Source organism: Balaenoptera physalus, assembly GCF_965194825.1.
Source record: "Balaenoptera physalus genome assembly, chromosome: X".
In the NCBI taxonomy this organism is placed as follows: domain Eukaryota; kingdom Metazoa; phylum Chordata; class Mammalia; order Artiodactyla; family Balaenopteridae; genus Balaenoptera; species Balaenoptera physalus.
The window spans coordinates 105882681-105905736 of NC_138903.1; the positions used below are offsets into that span (position 1 = coordinate 105882681).

The 23056-nt window shown below is 39.6% G+C and overlaps 1 protein-coding gene and 1 long non-coding RNA gene across 3 annotated transcripts in view; one reads left to right on the plus strand and one right to left on the minus strand.

The window, feature by feature from the left end:
• Window positions 1-4475: 4475 nt before the first annotated feature.
• C1GALT1C1 (C1GALT1 specific chaperone 1) lies at window positions 4476-11544 on the minus strand. Its single transcript, XM_082446844.1, has 2 exons — window positions 11387-11544; window positions 4476-9317 (listed from the first exon to the last, which is right to left on the minus strand). The coding sequence occupies exon 2, from the start codon at window positions 9310-9312 to the stop codon at window positions 8356-8358; it is 957 nt and encodes a 318-aa protein (XP_082302970.1). The 5' UTR covers window positions 9313-9317; window positions 11387-11544; the 3' UTR covers window positions 4476-8355.
• Window positions 11545-11837: 293 nt separating this feature from the next.
• Window positions 11838-23056, plus strand: part of LOC309652820 — a 369034-nt gene continuing 357815 nt past the window's right edge. For both annotated transcript variants that reach the window (XR_014258893.1, XR_014258894.1), the window contains exon 1: window positions 11838-22044. This is a non-coding gene — a long non-coding RNA (uncharacterized lncRNA). The remainder of the gene's footprint in view (window positions 22045-23056) is intronic.

Here is a 23056-nt window from a genome sequence, read left to right on the forward strand (position 1 = left end):
ACATGCTTTACTATTGTCCAATTCTAATTAAATGGATTATCTTATAGATTTTCTTTTTTTTGGCTGTGTTGGGTCTTAGCTGCAGCATGCAGGATCTTCGTTGAGGCATGCGGGATCTTTCGTTGTGGCACACGGGCTTCTCTCTAGTTGTGGCTTGCGGGTTTTTTCTCTCTCTAGTTGTGGCATGCAGGCTCCAGGGCACATGGGCTCTGTAGTGTGTAGTGCGTGAGCTCATTAGTTGTGGCGCGCAGGATTAGTTGCCCCACGGCATGTGGAATCTTAGTTCCGCGACCAGGGATCGAACCCGTGTCCTCTGCATTAGAAGGTGAATTCTTTACCACTGGACCACTAGGGAAGTCCCTATCTTATACATTTTTAAAATCCCATTTTAAAAGTAAAACAAATCATGGTTTTCACATCATAATTTTTATCACTCTTGTTCCATTCCCCAATTTTAAAATACTTCAATTTTAGCCAATATGTGAATATAGAGGACTTCTAAGGCATAATCATTTACTTCACTACCTTCAGGTTCATTGTAAATGTTCTCAAAAGTCTATCGTAGGGGGGAAAAGCCCTAAATTTAAAATATACAAAGTTTTACTTTTAAATTTTTATTACAATACTTGATTGTCAATGATAACTATTAACTTTCTTTTAATCTCCTATGGTGAAATATGTAATTTCTTCTGATTTTCACAAGCATGTGAGCAAAAGACTGTGTTTTAAGAAACAAATCATTTAAGCACTTAGAGAAGGTGCCATTTCTCCAAACATATGCCTTGAAAACAAATCAAATTCAGTTACTTTTTTGTCTCAGGGAAGGCCATACTGTGGAGACTTTTGAGGTTGGGCAATCCATTTTTATTCTTACCAACTTCTAGTAAAAAAAGGAACACTTTCTGTCTTTGTCCCCAAATGCTGGGATTGTCTTTCTGTGCTGATGTATGATGACACCCTGAGGCTTGGAAACTTGCAAACCAATAAGATGATTTTGTGATGAAATTGCATGTTAGATTGATACTATTAATAGTCCTTGAATGAGCTTAAATTTGAGACAACTTTTACAAGCAGCATGCACTTAACTTCTCATTTTGTTTCCCTACCTGTGAGGTGTGAAATATCTGTTTCTTCATACCGATGTTTTTAAATTTATTTTTGGCCGCGTTGGGTCTTCGTTGCTGCGCACGGGCTTTCTCTAGTTGCGGCGAGTGGGGGCTACTCTTTGTTGTGGTGTGTGGGCTTCTCATTGCAGTGGCTTCTCTTGTTGTGGAGCACGGGCTCTAGGTGCGCAGGCTTCAGTAGTTGCAGACGCGGGCTCAGTAGTTGTGGCATGTGGGCCCTAGAGTGCAGGGGCTTCAGTAGTTGGGGCGTGTGGGCTCAGTAGTTGTGGCACGTGGGCTCTAAGGTGCATGGGCTCAGTAGTTGTGGCTTGCGGGCTCTAGAGCACAGGCTCAGTAGTTGTGGCGCACGGGCTTAGCTGCTCTGTGGCATGTGGGATCTTTCCCAGACCAGGGATTGAACCTGTGTCCCCTGCATTGGCAGGCGGATTCTTAACCACTGCGCCACCAGGGAAGTCCCTTCATACCGATGTTATAACAAATTTTTAGTTTTTCATGATCTGAAAGATTTGGTATGTACTTGTTAGTCTGGACACTGTTCTCATCAGTTCTAATGCTGCCCCATTCAGAATTCATTTTTTAAAGCCAAAATTCACTGTTCACTTAAACATCTGGATTAAATTGGGCAGGGTGAGGAGGATGGGAGGAGAGTCCTTTTTGCCCTGTAGGCTCTGGACAGCTTTCTTAGAGAGCTGACTTATCCAGGATTAGGAAAAAGAATGCTTTTGCGTGACTGAGATCTTTCTAAAGTTTGCTTGTGTAAGCATTTTGGATTTAAGAAAGTTCAACCTGGGAATTCCCTGGCGGTCCAGCGGTTAGGACTCCGTGCTTCCATTGCAGGGGGCACGGGTTCGATCCCTGCTCGGAGAACTAAGATCCCGCAAAAAGTTCAACCTGAAATGTATCTGAATATAGAGTAGAAACAGCTTCATTTGGTGGGATAACAGCAGTCTCTAACCCATCAAATTAATCTCTATCTCCTAAATCGCTTTCAAAAACGCATATGACTGGAAGATATTTTTCACTGGCAATGCTTTATTCTGTTTAAAAAATAGAAGGGGCTAAAATATAGTAAAAACTTGGAAACTTACACTGTACTTATTTTGTGCTTTACAAGATATAAATTTTATATTTTGTAAAATGTTTTGAAAGGAGTCCACAAAGTAATCCTGCTTTCTTGCTCCCAAATGCAGAGGTCTGAGAGAAGGCACATGGCCTCGTGAGCTTCTGGGTGTTGTCAAATCCAATTCTCTCTCAAGTACCGAATGCCCAGATGCATTTACTGGGGATGCAAGAGTGTCACTTAAGCAGTGGTTTTTGTCAATATAAAGAGAAGCATCTTGATTAAAGTGTGAGGAGATAGAAACCATACTGATTTGGGCAATTTCGGCTCCAATAATGTCTAATTTACTGTGAAAGGGGAATATGTTCTAAGTTAATGTTCTTAAAAGCAACTTCCAAATTTCTCCTTAAAAAATATTTACTTTATTAAAAAGCTGCTTGAGGAAGAGCTGTTTTATTGCAGGGCACAGATTCAATGTACAGATGTTATCTTAGAACTGTTAATTAAGGAGTTCCCTTGTGACTTTGAATATTCAATACCAGCTGTTATTCACATCAATATTTTAATATTTTACCAGAAAGATACTTAATAAAAGGATTGATACATATTTAACTGTGTAAAGTGCTAGTTAAACTTGTTCAAATGGGTCAGAGGGAAAGGGAAATAACATTCCTTGAGCACCTACTATACGCACAAACTCTACTTATATATCTTGCTTAATCTTTATGACTATTCCATGAGGTAGATTTTAATTCTCATTTGATAAGTGAGGAAGCTAAGGCTCCAGAAGGGTTATATAACTTTCCTGAAGATACATTGCTAATAAATGGCAGAGTTGGGATTTGAACCTAAGTGTCCCTGATTGCAAAGCCTGTTGTTTTTTTTTTTTTTTTTTTACATTATCATATATTTTTTATTTTAAAAAATCTAATATTTTAGTATTAAAATAAAATTTAAACACAGCATCCTTTTCTCACCATTAAAAGTAGGATAATTCTAGACAATTTTTCTGAAATCTATAAATGTGCTTATACAAATGCATTAAAAGCTAAGTATCTCAACATCTGTAAGGCCTTTAGCAAATAAGTACCAACCTTCAGGAAGATGAGAGGCCACCTGAAAATGCACCAAAATTTCAAAATTAAGCTTTTAATTTATTGATAATAAAGCTAAGTATCACTGATATGCAAGTAAACAGTTTTTAGAACAAGCTGGAATTTTTCTAAAATTTAACCACGGTTGAATAAAATAGCAAGAACTTCAGGGCAAGATGGTATGTAAATATGAAAAAATACATAAAACACTTGGAATTAATTCAGAACTTTTGTAAAAATACTTGAGTGGTAAAGTGTTAAAACAGTCAAGAGAAATATTCTTTGACAAAGAGATTACATGCTAGAAGAGACTTTTTCTACCTTCCATTCATACTTCACGTATAAAGAATTTACACTCAGAATTTGCCTAAACCTCCCTCCCTCCCTCCCGCAAAGCCTGTTTTGCAGAAAATCTCCCCTCACGTTTCATAAAATGTTAATCTCGGCCCACAGTTGTATCACCATCTTTGTTTATGGGCTATTGGAGAGAAGTGTAAGTTGGCCAAGCCTCTATTCCACAGTGGGAAAATATGGGTAGGATTAGAATGCAGTAAGACTGGGTTGCTTGCAGTGTGCTTCTAAGGAATGTTCTGTTTCCCTCTTCATCAGCAGGGTATTCTGGGAGAATCTTTTGAAATTGAACTTAGTCCTGAGGTCGGAACTTTTTCTCTCACCTTCAAGCTAGGTGATTTGTGACCATTTAAAGGTTATGCCATTTAGAAGCCTTTCCTGGATTTTTAACGAAAAGGATACAAGAGGGAGGGTTGGTTAAGTGGGGGAGATGAGGGTATAGAGTGTAAGTGCAAAGGCAGAACTAGCAGCTGCTTTGTGACTATCAATACATCCAAAAGATAGGTCAGGAAAAGGATTAGTGAATATTAAAATTGACAGGAGCAATTTGGTTCAATTATAATCTAAGGAAAAAGGCTGAGGGGTCTAATCGATATTTTACTCCAGATCTAATGAGTTAATTTTGAGAAGGAGGATCCAATGACTTAATTTTGAGAAGGAAGACCCAGTGATGGAACTCATGCAAGGAGATGGCCTGGGGCCTGCTAAAAGTCAGGTTGCAATTTCCGTAGCCTTCAAGACAACCAGAAAAATAAACAGGCCTTTTAGAAGAAACTTCAAGTTTTCTCCCATTCACACGACAGCCCCGGGGTGGGGTGTTGTCTCACACTTCTGGAATTGGTTAGATCTGTGCTGTAACTGTAAAATACACACTGGATTTTGAAGACTTAATAAAAAAAAGAATGTAAACTATCTCATTTTTTCTGTTGATTACATGTTGAAATGACAATATTTTGGATATATTGGGTTAAATAAAATATAATACTAAAAGTAATTTCACCTCTGTCTTTTTTAATGTGGCTACTAGAAAATTTTAAACTACACATGCGGCTCACATTATATTTCTATTGGATGGCATTGGGATGGAGAACAGGCAGTATTCCCTGAAGCTTCCTTCTGGAGGTGAATACCTTAGCGTGGTAAATATGGAAAAGAAGATTCTCAGTGCCAGTATTTAAAGTCTTCCATTGGGGGGAGGGATAAGTTGGGAGATTGGGATGGACATATACACACTACTATATATAAAATAGATAACTAATAAGGACTTACTGTATAGCACAGGAAACTCTACTCAATACTCTGTAATGGCCTATATGGGAAAAGAATCTAAAAGAGAGTGGATATATGTATATGTATAAGTGATTCGCTTCGCTGTACATCTGAAACTAACACAACATTGTAATCAACTATACTCCAGTAAAAATTAATTAAAAAAATAAAGTCTTCATCAAGTTAGGACCACTTTCCCCCTTTTCACCTCAGATGGTATGGGGCTGGTGTTTTGACTGTTAGAACATCCCCATTTATTCAGCACTTTGAGTACCTTTGTGGATGTCTCTTATCAGTCACTCATTAGAAGCATTTCTTACTTTTTTCCAAACAAACACAAGCCTGTCACATAATTAATGGCATCCGTCCTCACTCCCATCCATCCATCCATTCATAGAAAATCTGAGTCTTATTTTTAGGCCCTGCTCTTCCTGCCAGGGCTTTCACTAAATTGCCAAAGCAATGGCAAAACCAGTGTGGCCATTCTTGCATGGTCAGTGAAAACTACCAAAGAAATGGGAATTATATGGGTTAAGAGAAATACAAATTGAGGACTTTTAAGGCAAAGAGGACCACCATATTCTAATAGTAAACAAACAATGGCTTGTTTTATTGCTCGTGCAAAGCTTACATGAAATGATTATTTGACTCCCTGTATGAATCATGTGTTTGGGCTCTTTTTGCTTTCCACAAAATACCAGGTCTAGTGTTAAACTCATAGATACTCAGTATATACAAGGAGTAGTATAGTGTATAGATTCCACACTAATAAAAGTGGACTTTTCTTTCTATTATGCTAGAGACCCCAGACATACACCATCATTTCATACTTTCTAAAGAAGTCATTTCCCCCATTACCCTTTGAATACTTTATAGTATTTTATCTTTGATGATATTGGAATTGAGTGATTGTTTTTTCATTAGACTTTGGGGGACTCCTTGGTGGGAAGGTTGGCAAAACCTTCCCTGAATTTCTTTGAATGCCAAAAGAAAGCTAAACTTTTACAAACAGGCTCTTCACATAAACACTCAGACATGCACTGAATACATCAATCCAAGTCATCTAGCACTAAAAGGAACACAATATTTTAACCGAGTGGAAAATTAGTGGTACACCATTACTAAACTCTGTGCTTTCAGTAACTTTTCTAATATAGGTGTTCCCTGAATCTGGGCATTATAAATCAGATTTGATACACAAGCAGTTTTTTAGCTACATAAAAAAAAAAAGCCAAGGGGTCTAATCTATATTTTGCTCCAAATCCAATGTTTTGAGAAAGAAGGTCTAGTGATTGAACTTGTACAAGGAGATGGCCTGGGGCCTGCTGAAAGTCAGGTTGCAGTTTCCACTGCATTCAAGAAAACCAGAAAGATAAATATAACTTTGAGAAGAAACTTGAAGTTTTCTCTCATTCACATCTCAGCCAGTGGGCCTCACACTTCCAGAACTGGTTAGACCTGTGTTGTCCAATATAGTAGGTATTACCCAGCCATATGTAAAATATATTCACAATCATGATCAATTCCCATCAGACCTCCATTCGTCCCAACTCTCTTCCCAATAACAGAGTGGAGTTAGGGTTATAGTTTTTGGCTGTTGAATGCATGATGATCAAATCTGCAACCATGACTTCTGTAGCACAGTTTTCTGTGTTACTGATTCCAATTTTATCTACAAGACTAGGTACAAATAAGTTCAAGGAGACAGCATATTATTTAAGACAACTAACATTTTATAAAGGAATACTATGTATAAAAATACAATCAAGAGCATCAATTTGGTTTAAAAAGCAATTGTTACTTTAGTACCCACTAGGAAATCAAACAATGGAATGCATTTTCTGATATATTTATTACAACTATACCTCGATACACTAATGTAATTGAAGGCGATAAATACAGTAGAAAAAGTTTTAAGATACTGGTGTTGGGGGCAATGTGACACTTGTAAACTGGGTGTCACACTCAGTGAGATACTGTTTATCATTGCACTCACACTGAATATGATTTGGTTTGTAGTAATTACATCTGAGACCACATATTTGGGTGCTTGATAAAAGGGTTTTATTATTTTTCAAAATTAATAACCTTTCATTTTAATCAAGAGCCCCAGTGAGGAAAATCTATAAATTAAAACAAAGGGTTTTACACATTACTCTGATGATCAATAATTTGAAGCCCGAGGCCCTCTTGAGGAAATTCTCTTTCTGGCTTGCAAAAGCTGTGGGAGACCATTAACATCATGAGGCCAGTTACAGGAAAAATTAACCTCTAAAATGTCACGGTTTCACACCCTATGGGGGCTTATGGATCTGTCTTAATATGGCATGTGCAGGCCCGATTTTAGGACAAGTCAGCTCCAAGTATTTCACACGTTTATAAACACAGAAGCTGTTGTATCCACCATCCATAAAGCTTTTGGGTAGCCACTGAAATCAGGCAAATGGCATAGTAATCCAAGGTGAATGGTGAGGTTAAGGCCTCCACACCAAAAACCGTTGGATACGGTGCAATCATGAACATGGGAAAAATCTCAAAATTTGAACAGGTAAACAAAAGCCAGGACAGACTCAATTCAAGTAAGTGAAACTGCCAGACTTCCGAAAGGAGTTCTTCAAAGAAGACTTCCACAGAACTAGTTTGCTCTGCAGGAGTAAATAAATCTCAACTGATATATTTTTATCCAAGCCACAGCTGAGAGCTTGATTAACTGGGAAACAATACAGTTAAATGACATTACATTCTTTATAGTCACCACTCCAACTTCAATATCTGCATAGAGAAGTACAGAGGGTTACAGTGAAATTGTGTATGCTGAGGGATGCCACTAAATTAGCTCCCAGGAAAATTATTAACCTTTATAAGTAATTTTCACTTTTTCTCTCAGGGATAGATTTCAACTTTCACTTTAACAGTGGTTGGGAACATTCCCTTTATTGCTTGGTTGTGTATTTTGAGAAAGCAAATCCATTGGCACTTGCGAAGGCTTAGAACATAAACCAACATTAGAAGGAACAGAAACACATAGCTAAAAGTTTTAATCACAAATTCACAACTAGAGATTTCATTTGCGTATCTTAGAATGCTAAAAAGACATGTTAAATTTTTTAACCAATCAGCGAAAACATGTGCCACACAGATTTTTAATGTTCATAATTTAGAATTTATCACATAAATATATTATTTATAAATATATCCTTTATTTGTAAAATTATTATTCTTAAAACATTTCTTTCCAACACAGTTGAAATTTTCGTATGTGTTTTAAGGAAAAAACCCCACCCTATTTTAAAATGTATTACTAAACTTCAATGTGCGAATAAACCAGTGCCACCAAACTGAAAAAGAAAAAAAAAAGAAAAGAAACATACTGCTGTGTTGGATATGCAGTTGTTACTACAAATAACACCACCACATGTCCTATACGGTGATCATATACATGCTCTTGTTTCACTTCTCAGTCATTATCAGAACCATTTGGAGGTAGGAATACCAATGCATCATTGAAAATATGCCCAAATGCCCTAAGGCGGTATACCCCGTACATCATTACGTGCATCTGATTAGGCGTCAGTCCATTAAAAGTAACAGCCATGTCTGAACAACATCCTTCTACTACCTGGTTGGGGTGATTAGTCATTGCCTCTTTAATAAAAAGCCCAACAGACTTGGTGTTAAATACATCTTTTCCTTCCGCATCTTCTGCATTTTCTGCAAATACTCCAGCATATTTCAGGCAGACTGCTAGCTGCTTATCTTCAGATATCTTCCAAATCATCCCTCCCTGTTCAGGACACTTTTCAGGAATACTGAGAAGGCTGTTAAGTCTTTTCATTGATTCTACGCTTAAGACAATTCCTCCTTCCATACTCACATACTCGAGGTCTCCAGATTTTATAGTGTGGCCTAGATAGAAAGGTTGTGATGGATCCTTTTTTAACAAAAAGTACTTTAAGTTTTCAATAATAGCAAACGTAGTGGGGCGTGCAAGGAAGAACCAGTTGTATTGGTCTCTATATTTATCAAAGGCGTATTTGTAAGCTTTTCTCATCATTAACCACATGTCATTTGTTTCCATGCTAATTGACTCAAACACTTTAACATTTTCAGAACTGAAGAACTCTGCTTTGTCACAGTGTTTGGTCCAAGTTTCCTTCACTGCAGCCCAGAGACTCACATCTTTGGGTTTGACAAGGATGATACAGTATACTCGAAAGCTCTTACTGAGCTCCATGCGTTCATCCTCTGAAATTTTCAAGATATCTTCTTTATTAGGAGCTTGTAGGTGATGATGCTCATGGTGGTGCATTCTATTTCCATGACCAATCCTAATGTGTCCTAGCATAGTGATCAAGGCACAGAAAATGCTTCCAAGCATTACACCCTTCAAAAATGAACTGCTTTCAGAAAGCATTTTTCCTATAAAGAAGAAAAAGATACTTAGGATACTTAATAGAAAAGGATTAGTCTAGTGATTTGATTTGATATTCCCCCTATACTTACATTTTGCTCTTAATGTTAAAAAAAAAAAAGGCTCCCAAGCTTGAAATCGAGTCAGTGCAAGTAGCACAAGAGAGTCTTAAGAATTTTTTGCTTCCAACGATACCTGATTACTGTTTGGTACAAAGTGGAACTTGGCAGCAACACCTCGTCGCCGTAGAATTTTCTGGGAGGCTATTTTTGCACTTCATCTATAGGGATTTAATTAACCAAGTACTAAACCAAAGCACTAACCCCAGAAACTGATATTACAGAGGTTGTCTGTCCATCATTCGCTTTAAAGGAATTTCATTTCACAAGCTTGCATTATATTATTTAAATACCTCTGCGGATATAAATGGACTTTTACAACAAAACCTTAAATTGAAGAGATAAAACCACCTACAATTGGTAAATCACCAATGGTATCTGTGCTGGCCTCTGTTCTCAACCTAGTGCTTTATTTAACTGATGGCTGCTGTCCTTAGGTGTTTTGAGTACATCTTGGAATTGATACCATATATGTTAATATTTACCCTTTTGTTCCTAAGACTAAATGGTTTCCAATACAGTACCTCAACTAACTGATGTATAATAATAAAAGCCCATAATGAAAATAGCTAAATTATTTGGATGAGAACTGAGTCAATATAGGCATATCTGGGGACTATTAATGAACATTTTTATTTCCTCCAAAGGCATTTTCTTATTCTTTGGGGAAGTAAAAAGGGAAAAGTCTACACTTTTATTTCAATTAGAAATTAAAAGAAAACCCAACATTAAATACAACTGTTGAGATTTTCCCAATCTCCCTTCTATCTCCACAAGGAATGTTCTACTGAGCTACTTAGATTTTCCCTTTGTTTCTTAAAGTTGAAAGTGGCCTTAGAAGCTATCTACTGTCACTTTTCTCATTTTACAGATAGGGAAACAGGGTCCACAGAGGTTAGGTAACTGACCCAAAGTCACAGTCAGCAATAGAACTGAACTAGAAATCAGATATCCTGGCATCAGTTTAATGGTTTTTCTATTACAGAATAAAGATCTCAACAGTGCTTCCACCCATATTATTGAGAATTTAATAAAAAGTTACTGAATAACCTTGTTTTCCTACAAATGGAAAAACATGTAGGATCTGTTAACCATAATTGATATTTTGCATCCAGCATCACCGTACTGCTACAAGGAAACCATCCCTTGGTTTTCTTCTAGAGGAAATGGACTTTGACCTCCATTACCTTAGAAGGACGTGTGGAACAACTTGACAGATGTAATTCCTAAGGAGGGTGGGGAGTCGGGTGGGAAAGAGGCAGGACAGCTTTCCTGTGTCACTCACAGAACTTGGTCAACAAACACAGCTCTAATAAGGAAAAGAAAATTCACAGGAAACAAGCTCTGCTTGTTTTAGAATTGTCAGATGCACTCCAAAATGAATTATTTTATATAGGATTTTGGTATTTCATATTACACAATTTTCAATATGTCTGGCCATTATATAATAATTCACTAGTGTCTCTTAGATTGATAATGATATATGTATGTCAGAATTCTTCCTGATGGGGATACTACTTATGAATCATTTGCACAAATTTTTCTAAGGAGTAGCATCTAGAGATGCACATGATAGGATATTTGGTGCAGAGGCAAGGGAAACTTAAAACCGCACACGAGCACAAACGAGGCAGAAACGACCAGAGTGGTTTTTGAGATGAATCCTTTTAGATGAAGGCGGTTGGGGTGGAGTATGGAAAAGGGAGGAGAACAAAAGTGAGGGAGAGAACATGGTCATCTCAACACCCCAATGAGGGGCCGAGGGAGCGCCTCTAGGAAGCCGGCGCTCTATCTACCCCCCTCACTGTTCCTCACACTGCACCTGCCCGGACACACCGCGTGGAGCATGCTGGGAGTGGGCCAGGGCCCAAGCCTTCCCCGGAGGGGGGCGGGGTCGGGCCGCTCCGGGGGCTGCTCCGCGGGCAGCTCCAGGTGCGGGCCGATGCCCCAGCACTCACCCGCGTCTAGAGCAGCTCAAGGGCGGGAAAGCGCAGCCGCGCACGGCTTTCCTCTCACGTTCGCGCGCCGCTCGGTTACGTTCCTGGTCGGGCTGCTCTAGATGCAGGCGGTTTCTTCTCGTTGGTTTCACTAAAGGTGGTGAGGGCCCGGAAGTAGACGCCACAACGGCGCGGGCAGCGGGGCGGGGCAAAGGAGCCCTAGTCCAGGCGGAGCCGCCCACCCGCGCCGACGTCGGAAGGGCCCGCGCGCACGCCGCGCGCCCTTTCTCGCCGCCCCGTGCCGAGTTCAGAGAAGCGCGTCCTGCTGGCGTGACCCGCACGCTCACCCGTACCCAATGGGAAGCCCACAGAGGCGTGCGTGCGTACGACCCGCTGATAAGTCCCACCGCTTCATTTTCCGGTTGTGGAAACTGCGAGAGTGAGGTAGAGTGTTCCACCTGACTGAGGTCGTGTCAGGTCTCTCAATGGTTTCTCTGACAAGCACCTGAGGCACTGCACCCTCCCATTGACAAGAGGGCGCTCCACCCAGTACTGGGCTGGGATTAAATGCAGGCCAATAGTCGTTGAATTATGAGGGCAACGATCGCTAAGGTTATTGGAACGGCATCTGAAGCCCCACTGTCCGGTTTCCAATCCTGTCTTCACCGCGTCCTTTGGTATGCTGGGAAAGTTACTTCACCTCGCTATGCCTCAGTTCCCTCCTTTGTAAAGTACAGAAAGTATCACGGTAGTGCTATCATGAAAGATTAAATGAGATAGTGCCTTTGACTCCATTAGCAAAAGACCAAGCATACAGTAAGCATCCGTTAACTGTTAGCTGTTATATTACTCACCCCTGTATCACTAGCATTTAACCTAGTGCCGCACGCAGGGGACAGTACATATTTGTGGAATTAATGAATGTTAGAGCAACAGATGAGGAACCAGGACCAGAAAGGATAAGGAACTTTATAAAGGCCACACTAATTAATGGCAGAGGTGGGACTAGAATTCAGCTCTAATTATAAGTGTAGAGCTCTCTTTCCGCTAAACATGTGATCTGTCCTTTAAAATTCATTTTTGTGGCAGAAAGGGTTTTTTGCTAAAAAGCACAAAGTCTTACAAATTTTTAAAATGTACTGTCACCAGTTTCCATCTAAATAACTTTGAGTGGTGATTTACTCAGGCCTGAGTTCCTAAAGACACGTACATTTGAGTATTGGCAATGACCCAGTTTAAGTAGACTGAAGGTTTCGAGAAGCACTGAAACAATGAACAAATAGATTTTAGGCAATTACTGTCCTGGCAGCACTACCCTAAATTCTGGAGATATAGTGGTGAACAAAATTAGCCCCCTGCCTTCAAGGAGCTCTCAGTCTAGCAGGGAAGAAAGACATTAAACAATTCATTACAAATACATGGTGGTATGTTCTCCAAAGGAATACAAAAATGAATTCTAGAACTGGAAAAGAACTTATGACTGCAGAGTATCTCCACTATATTTTCTTAAATAACATATATTGTCTATTGTCACATATTATATATAAATATATGTGTATATATGTATATATATATATATATATATATATATAGTTAAGTGAAACAAGTTGCAGAATAATGTGTATAGTATGATTATACTTTGGTGAAAACAAACAGAATTTTACATATGTGCACATATGTTTGATCTGTTTGTATGAGCAAGGGGAGTTGTGGAAGGCTGCTCAGCAGGCTGTTAATATTGATCACATCAGGAGGTCGAGGTGTGGATGATTAGCTTTGTGTTTATACATCCTCCTATTGCATTGTTTCAGTGGTTATAACAAGCATTTGTTATTTTTGAATTTGAAGAACAGCAAATAAAAAGATCTTTAAAATTAGAGGGACGAAAAGAATAAGAGGAAAAGATACCAATAAAAATACCTTTTAAAGAGTGCAGACAGCCAGTCTCTCCTTGCGAAAAGGGACCAAGGAAAGACAGAAATGGCAGTCAGAATTCAGAGACAGTGGCAAGGAGTCAGTTTAACATGCTGCTTCCTTCTAGTACAGGAAGGAATACCAAACTGGAAGTACTGATACAAGATGCTCTGAAACAGAATAAACCATGGAATTTTCAACAGCAAAAGTGCTGTCAATGAGAGATTGTCTAAGAACCCAGTTCTCTACTTAAAGCAGAGCTTAAACATACTTTGCATTTGAAGTGAGGTTAGTGAGATGGTTGATTTGTAGTTAGGTGATTCATTTTTAAAACGCCATTCCACATCGTAGCCCTAATTTTAAAAATACATGCAATTAGTTTCTGCTAAAATTAAAAATATTTATAAATATTCTTTGGCCCAGCTAACCCATTTCTTGTCATCTCTCCCCCAGAAATTAAAGCACCAGAATGTAAGGCTAAATGTATAAGGTCAAATGCATTGTTGTTGATAATAGTGGGAAATATCCATCAATAAGAGAATGGTTGAATTAATTATGGTGCATCCATATAGTGTAATATTAAGCATAAAATAAACAGCTTACCTCACCTGTACTAAACACTTCAGTAAACACACTAACCTCCTCCTTGTGTGTGGGGGGGTGAGGGTTGCTTTTGAATTTGGTTGCCTTCATGTACCCAGCAGATAAGGCAAGATTGCATTAAAAACTGACAACACTGCATTTTTGGTAAAGTCCTCCTGCCAAGTGCATTATTCAGCATGAGAAGTCATTAATTTTTAGTAATTGGCGATCACTTGCATTTGAACATTCAAATTTTCGAAATCTGTCCAAAGGCCTTTGGGAAATTAACATGACTTTCTACAACAGTTCAGTGGAATAATAAATATTGAAGAAAATCTAAGGTGGATTGTTTTCTGCATAACATCTTTTTGAAGGGTTAAAAATGTCTTCTGTGTTTACCAAAATTAATAGCTATAATATATGTACCTCTTCTGCCCAGAATTTCACAACTGTTCATCTTTAATAAACAAATTCCCTTGTCTGAGCAAATTCATTATTGTTTCCATTTGAGTATAGTTTGGTCCCTAAATGAATCTCATTTGTGTTTTCAGGCATATTCATGCTTGCAATCTCATTTTAAAATGTTCTTCCATTTGATGACCATCTGGAAGCTTTCCTTTTTTAAAATTAACAAACCCATTTGCCTGCCAACAAATATGTATTAAGTGTTTACAGTAGGTCAGGCTCTGTGTTAGGTATTGTTTTTTTCAAAAGCCTTTTTTTATTATGGAGAACTTCAAACATATATCAAAATAGAAAAGTATAATGAAATCACGTGTACTTTTTAAGGAAGCTTCAACATCCTCAATTCAAAGCCAATCTTATTACATCTATACTCTTTCCACTTCCCTCCCTTCCATATTATTGTGAAGCACTTCTGGGACATGTCATTTCATCCATAAACATTTCAAAATGTATAAGAGATAAGGGCTTCTTAAAAAACCCCACAATACCACTAGAAAACTAAAAAATGAATAATTCCTTAATATACTAATGGAATTACTTGACAGTGTTCAAATTACCAATAATATCACAAGTGTCATGGTATTTTAATAATCTGAAGCAGAATCTAAATAGTCTACACATAGTGATCGAGTTTTGTGTCTTTTAAGTCTCTTTAGTCTATATGTTTCTCTTTTTCTCTTTCTCTCTCCCCCTTGACATTTCTTTGTTAAAGAAGTCTGGTTGTTTGTCTTGTACATTTACCCACAGTCTGGTGCAGATAGCCTCATTCTGGTTCCTTTAATGTGTTTCTCTGCCATTTGTGTTCCTTATAAATGGGTAGTTGGATCTAAAGTAGGGTTGCCAGATTTAGCAAATAGAAATACAGAGTTCCCAGTTAAAATTGAATTTCAGATAAACAATGAATACTTTTTTAGTATAACTGTGTCCCAAATTTAGCTTATGGGACATACTAAATATTGCATGGGACATGCTTACACTAAAAATATTATTTGTTGTTTATCTGAAATTCAGTTTTAACTGGGCATCCTGAAATTCATCTGGCAACCATAACCCTAATCTAAAAGCTTTGTTTGATTCAGGTTCAATTTTTTGGGGGGGAGGGAGGGGGTGCAAAGCTACTTCATAGGTGGTGGCGTGTGCTTCCTTCAGGAACATTATGTCTGGTTGTCTTTTTTTTTAATGTTTTATTTATTTTGTTTTGTTTATTTTTGGCTGCATTGGGTCTTCATTGCTGCGCAAGGGCTTCTAGTTGCGGCGAGCAGGGGCTGCTCTTTGTTGTGGTGCATGGGCTCTAGGTGCGCAGGCTTCAGTAGTTGTGGCACGTGGGCTCAGTAGTTGTGGCTCATGGGCTCTAGAGCACAGGCTCAGTAGTTGTGGCGCACAGGCTTAGTTGCTCCGCGGCATGTGGGATCTTCTGGACCAGGGCTCGAACCCATGTCTCCTGCATTGGCAGGTGGAATCTTAACCACTGCGCCACCAGGGAAGTGTCTGGTTGTCTTTGTGATGATAGCTGCCATTGATGCCTAGATCCATAATTCATTAGGGTTGCAATGTGGTGATCTTCTAATTTTCCAAGGCATATTTTTAAGAGGAAGTTTGGTGTAGTGATTAAGAAGTCAGGCTCTGGCATAGGAAAGACTTGGCTTAAGCTCTGGCTCAGCTACTTTCCTAGTTGTGTGACCTAGGGCAAGTTAGGTCACTTCTCTCAGCCTTAGCTTCCTCATCTGTAAAACAAGGTTAATAATAGTACCTATCTCATAAGATTTTTTTTTGAGGATCAAATGAGTTAAGGTATGTGGAGGATTTAGAACGGTGTCCAGCACACAGTAGATGCTCCTAAGAGCCAGCTATTATATCTAATGAGACTCTTGAAGAATTATGGCCTTTCAAATTCAGGATTTCCCAATATTAAAAACTTTAAATCCTCCACTCAGCAGTTATATTTTCACATAATTAATAAAAATAACAATAAGGATGTATTGAACGAACAGCCTCTCCTATTTGTCCAGTGCTTTGCAGTTAACAAAGGCCTTCTTCACATGATTCCATTCTCATTTGATCCTCATAGCAGCCTGTTAATCAGAAGGACTGGTCCTATCTGTTTTTAAATGTGAAGAATCTTGGGCTTAGGGAGGTGACTTGCTCAACTTGTAACACAGCTAGAAAGTCACACAGTAGAGTAGGGACTGAGTCCTAGTACAAGGCTCTTTTGAGGGAAAACACTGAGTGAGGAAAATTGTGTGGTCCTCCCTCTGTGCAACATTTTCATTTCTTGGTTCCAGGGACAACACTATCTTGTTTTCTTTTTCAACTTTTCAGCTTCTTGTTTCTTTCCCAGACTAATCCCTCCTCGTCCCCATCCTCAGTCTCTTTCTTCTCTTCAAAATGTAGTTGTTCCCCAGGGTTCTATCCTTGGGCCATTTTTATTGTTATATTCTTCCCCTTTAATATCTATTCAATAGCTTCATCTATTCAAATAGCTTCAACGATTCCCTCTGGGAAGATGATTTCCACATCTGTATTTCTGGCCTCTACCTCTTGAATTTTGGACCCAAAATTTCAGTTGCCTGCTTGATATCTCCATATGGCTGTTTCAGACAGAATCTTACATTCAATGGGTCTGCTTATGTGGATCCTGGTTTTAACCAATCAACTATATAAATCAAACAAACAAGGGGCCGATTGAGGAAGTTTGAATAATTACTGATGACATTAAGTATTTGATGACATTAAAGGCTTAATATTACCTTTTTAGGTGAGATAATTATATGCGGCTATGTTAGGAATATCTTTCAGAAATACATACTGAAGTGTTTATGGATAATATCATGTGATGTCCGGGATTTACTTCAAAATAATCCCGTTGGGGAGAGAAGGAATAAGTAAGGGTATTGATTGGCTGTGAGTTGATAATTGTTGAGCTAGGTAGTGGGTATATGGGACTTCAATATCCTATTCTCTCTTTTCCTCTATGTTTTGAAATTTGCATAAAAATTTTAAAAGCTTAAATAGGCCCCAAACTGAATTGATTAACCTTGTCTACATCCATCTCCTGACAATCATTTCCTCGTATCTTCCCAGTCACTTATTATGAAAACCAAAGCTCTTGGTTTCTTCCTTCTCCCTGACCTCTACACCCAATCAATTGCTAAGTCAGGCCGAGCCTCACTTCACAGTGAATCCTGCTTCTATCCTCTCTTTCCCATTCAAACTGCCACCACTCTCTTAAGTCCCTAATTACTTCTTGCCTGCACTAGTTTAATAGCATTCATAAATTTCTCTCCATTTCCAGTCCCTCCTCACTTGGTATATGTGAAGCATCTAGCATAGTGCTTGGTACTTAGTCCCGTCTCCATTTCTCCTCAATAGTGAATTCCTCTTCCTTCCTGCTGCCTGCTTAACCCTCTGATGACATCTCCCTTCCCTGAGACTGCTCCTCACTCCCTTTCAGAATTGCTTTCTTCCCCATCCCTCCTGGATCCTGCACCCTCACTGCTGCCTCCAATCCACCCAGCTGCTATGCTTTGTGGAGGAAGCATGTGTCTGAATAAAGAATGATTTCTCAGTTCCAAAGTTAGAGTGGGGTTTTTCATAGCTGTAGGTGAGTGGAGTCTTTACGTACAGACGAAACAGGCATACCAAGTGTGAGTAAAAGAGAAGCAAGTTTTAAAGCTGCCTCCTGTCCCCTCAACTCATTGAAGAAGAAGAGGCAAGATCTCTAGTCCAGAGGGATCAGCTTCTAGATCCAGGCAGGCTAGGGTAAATGCCAATGGCAAAGAAGGAGCTGGGTGGATATTTTTCCAGCAAGCTGGGGACTTCTTGAGGAAATACCTCTTGCCTAGTCTGGCTAAGGGAGGAAGAGCAAGAACTGCTTCCGGTGGGTCTCATAGAGGCAGCATCAGCAGTATGGATTGGGCGAAGGTCCTGTTGCTCAGGGCTGTCCCAGAGAAATAGAACCCTTACTTTTGATGGCCTGCCTAGGTGTAGTTCTGTCTGTTTTGGAGAGCAGCCAGGCATTCAGGAGCTGGGCTGACCGAGCACAAAAAACCCCCCTATCCTTTAAAAAAAATTCTGTAAATCAATCACATTCTTGCATTTTAAGCATAACACTTGCAACTAAAACCAAACTGCTGTATTATAATCAAGATGCATCTGCTTGTTTTATATTTAAGGCCCACAGGCTTCAACTAATTTAGGGGACCATCTGGTGAGAAAGAGAGAAAGTCTTATTACAAAGTGGCATTTGTTTGCAGTCTCAGGCCTCAGAAGGGATTGTTCTGGGGATCCCAACCAATTTCCAGTGCTCCTGACTTAAGTAGAAAGGCATGGCTCTGGAGTCAAATAGATCAGATTCAGTTCCTCCTGCAACATTAACAAACTGGTGTCTTGAGCCATAGGACTTCTGAGGTTTGAATTTCCTCAGTTTCCTCATACGTAAAATGGGAATTAGATTATACCTGAAGTTGCTGGGAAGATAAAGGAGATAAAGTCTCCCAGAGGGAGCCTAGAAACATTGCTTCCTTTCCCTTGATCCATAACTTAATCTTCCATCTTATTCCCTCTGAGCCTGGCTCTTCTTGCCTACTTTGTGTAATATCCACTTTCACATGGATAGACGTGGGCATGCTTTTACACTGAGCTTTGAACAAAAGTTCTGAAAAATAAGCTTTATTCCAATGCTGTTATTTGTTCACTTCTACAGAAGTTAAAGAATTGAAATGGAATTGCCCTGGGATGCAGTGGTCAGAGGGCAATTTTGCCTCTTCTGTGGTATGCTAAACAAATCTATTCTCAAAGTCCTCCTGTCCTACATTTAAGTAGTTGAAAGGATTAGACCAGTTAGCTGGGACAAGTGCCAGTTGCAGCTCAGGGGTGGGAGGAGAGGGAGTTAGAAAGCAGGTTGGTTAGAGATGGAAAATCTGGGAATGGGGATGCTCTTTGATTTTAACTAGATAACTGCTACTTGGGTGACAGCTTTATTTCAAGTGAGAATATGAATTTGGCTGTATTCCTAGTTAGAATCTAATGCTCAAAATTTCCTCTAAATCGAGAAACAAAATTAAAAAGTGATGATTGAGATAGGCAAATGTAATTGCTGAAGCTGAGTAGTAGCTACCTGGAACTTCATTGCACCATTTTCTATACTTTTGTGTGTGTTTGAAAACATCCATAATTAAAAGTTTTTTGTTTATGTGACAGTTATGGGACAATGGAGGTCACTCAAAAACTGGGGAGTTTGATGTCATGTCAGTAAAGCTAGTAGAGGATATTTGAACCAAAAGAACTCCTTAGAGGAAATGTGGTGATTTCTATAATTCTTATCTAGCTAAGTGGATTTATTTGAAGGATTAAACAGCATGCAGATAAGACATTTGATGGATATAATATGAATTGACCTCCAAAAGTTTTTGACAAGATCTTACGACCACTGTTTTGGGTTTGTTTGGTTTTTTTTTAGGTTTTTGTTTGTTTGTTTTGGGGCCATGCCACGCTTGCAGGATCTTAGTTCCCCAACCAGGGATTGAACCCGGGCCCACAGTAGTGAAAGCACAGAGTCCTAACCACTGGACCACCAGGGAATTCCCACGACCACTGTTTTTAAGGGAGTTGAGTCACTATAGGACCGTGACCCTCCTTCCTCTGAGTAGATATCACCTTAGAAATAAGAAACAGACACAGAGTTAAAGGAGGTTAAGGACATTATTATTATTATTATGACATTTTGAAAATATGATTTCTTAGGGATTGGTGGGGGGGCTAGTTTAAAAAAAAATTTTTATAAAAGATCCAAAGGAAGGAATGCACAGTGAAATCTCCAAGTGGAGAATTACATGAAACTTCCTGACAATAAAAAGCTTAGGTGATGGGAATAAACTATAAGGAAATCTCATGAATATGGGCGTGGGTATATTCACTGGTAGCTATGAAGATTGGCTTTAGTTGTTGCTCTGAGTTGTTGCTAAACTACTTAGGGATATTATGAAAACCTTGCTTGGCAAGGCTCTAGGCATGAAGGCTCATTATAGAATGACTTAATAATTCACATATGTAAATGTACACATATGCATTTGATGCTAGAGTAGTGGCTGGGATTGATTGTGGATCACAGGAGAACAGATTTTTCTCTTCCTAGAATTGGCATGTTGGAAGGTAGGTACTCTATTATGGACACCTGCAATCCATCCTGTCAGGGGCTGGGAGAGAGTGTAAAACTAAAATCTAGTAGGGAAGAAAAAATAATCTGCCCTCAGAGGCTTTCCCTTCCCTTCAGGGAGAGGATTGATAGTCTTGCTGACAGTGGAAAAAATAGGTCAAAAGCCTCCTTGTTGAGAGGTGTTACCCTTCTACTTGAAGGAACAAAAATGAGAGTAGCAAGTTCTCACGTGGTGTTTGTAGAACAACACATTTCCGGATGAGAGCTGAAGAGGCAAGCTATACTCCTGACAGGACCAGCAATGTAATTTGTAGGGCTCAGTGCAAAATGAAAATGTGGGGCCCCTTGTTCATGAATTACTCAGAATTTCAAAATAGTGACAGCAGAATATTAAACCAAACATGGGCTCTTCTAAGCATGGGACCCTGTGTGATAGCACAGGTTGTATGCCCATCAAGCTGACCTTACTCCTGGGCAGCAGGAATAGTGATAACAAAAATTCAGAAGACATAATAGAAAGGTATAAAGCAGAAAATCAAGATCATCTAAAACTCCCACCACGTAGAAACAACCCTTGTTATTTTGGTGTATATATCTAAGAGATGTTTCTGTATACATATACATATATAGACACATATTCATACAGTTTTTTATACTGTGGAAATTCTATGTTAAAAAGGAGATAAGGGGGCTTCCCTGGTGGCGCAGTGGTTAAGAATCCGCCTGCCAATGCAGGAGACATGGGTTTGAGCCCTGGTCCAGGAAGATCCCATATGCCGTGGAACAACTAAGCCCGTGCGCCACAACTACTGAGCCTGTGCTCTAGAGCCCACGAGCCACAAATACTGAGCCCACGTGCCACAACTACTGAAGCCTGTGCTCCTAGAGCCTGTGCTCCATAACAAGAGAAGCCACCACAATGAGAAACCCGCACACCACAACGAAGAGTAGCCCCCGCTCGCCGCAACCAGAGAAAGCCCGTGCGCAGCAATGAAGACCCAACACAGCCAAAAATAAACAAATAAATTAATAAATTTATTTAAAAAAAAAAGGAGATAAGGCCCAAAATGGAGTCGCTTGTGCTAAGCCCATGTCACCAAATGGAGACTTAATATGTACGAAACCTAATTACAGTTTCAGCCTCTCCTAGGAATGTAATCTTAACCAGTCAGTCTGGAATTTCCTGGTTAGCACTAAAGAGGTAATCTCCTTGATGGACCCCTGCTGTCCCCCAGAGGAAGGTAACCTTGCTTGAAACAACCAGCTCTTTGCTAGAATAACTTCCTTGCTCTGCCTCCTTCTACCTGTAAAAGTCTTCCATTTTGTACAGCTCCTCAGAGCTTTTTCCTATTTGGTAGATGGTATGCTGCCCAATTCATGAATTGTTTAATAAAGCCAATAAGATGTTTAAAATTTACTCAGTTGAACTTTGTTATTTAACAGATTCGGTGGCAGCAGTGGGACTGAAGGAGACTTCTGATGGCTTCAGGGACAATGAGAAACACAGGAGTGATACCTTGTGAACCCCTTGAGTTCTCTTTCTCGCCATTTCCAGGGGCCGTGGGTAAGTTCCTCTTGGTTCTGAGCTCCACTCTCTTTGCCTTGAGCTTCCAATCTAATTGGCTTTCTGCAGTTCCACGTTGGGACCTTCTGGTAGTTAGACCACAATCCTCTATTTGACTGGAAAACCCCAGCCCTTAGTTCAGTCCCCAGATTCAACGTTGGGAACTGCTGGCGATTCTGTCAATAGTTCCCCATTTGTTTAGAATCCCAGTCTGTAGTCCCCACTTGTTGGGTCTGCTGGTTCAGTCCTTTCCCGAGTCCCAGGTTCCACATTGGGAATTGCTGGTGGTGTGTACAGGGCCTTCTCTTGTCCAGGCCACAGTAACATCTCTTGGTTGCTGCTGGTGTGTTAAGGTGCACATGTTTGTTTGTCTTGTTTTGTGTAGATAAGGGCTATTGCTAATGGGATTCTTGGAAGCCAAAAGTTGCAAAATTGGTGGGCATGGGTCGAGCACTTAAAAACTGATGGAGCACTCACCACCTAACTCTAAGATTCCTGTGTTAGGATAAGTTGATCACCAACCTCAAGAAAATTTCCATGCAATGAGGTATGCTGTAAAACACCACACAATCCCCAATGCAGCAGCACAACCCTCTTAGGTATTACAGTAGTCCCCCCATATCTGCAGTTTCACCTTCCATAGTTTCTGTTACCCCTAGTCAACTGTGGTCTGAAAATATTAAATGGAAAATTCTAGAATTAAACAATTCATACATTTTAAATTGCACACCATTCTGAGTAGCTTGATGAAACCTTGAGCCCTCCAGCTCCATCCTGCCCAGGATCCCCAACCAGTGACATTGTCCGCTCCTGACATCCAGCCATCTACATCATCATGGCTCGATGATCTAGGATCACCCAAAGCAGATGATCCTTCTGACATATCATAAGAAAGTCAATAGTAGCCTAACGCTACATCACAATGCCTATGTCATTCACCTCACTTCATGTCATCACATAGGCATTTATCATTTCACATCATCACAAGAAGGATGAGTATAGTACAATAAAA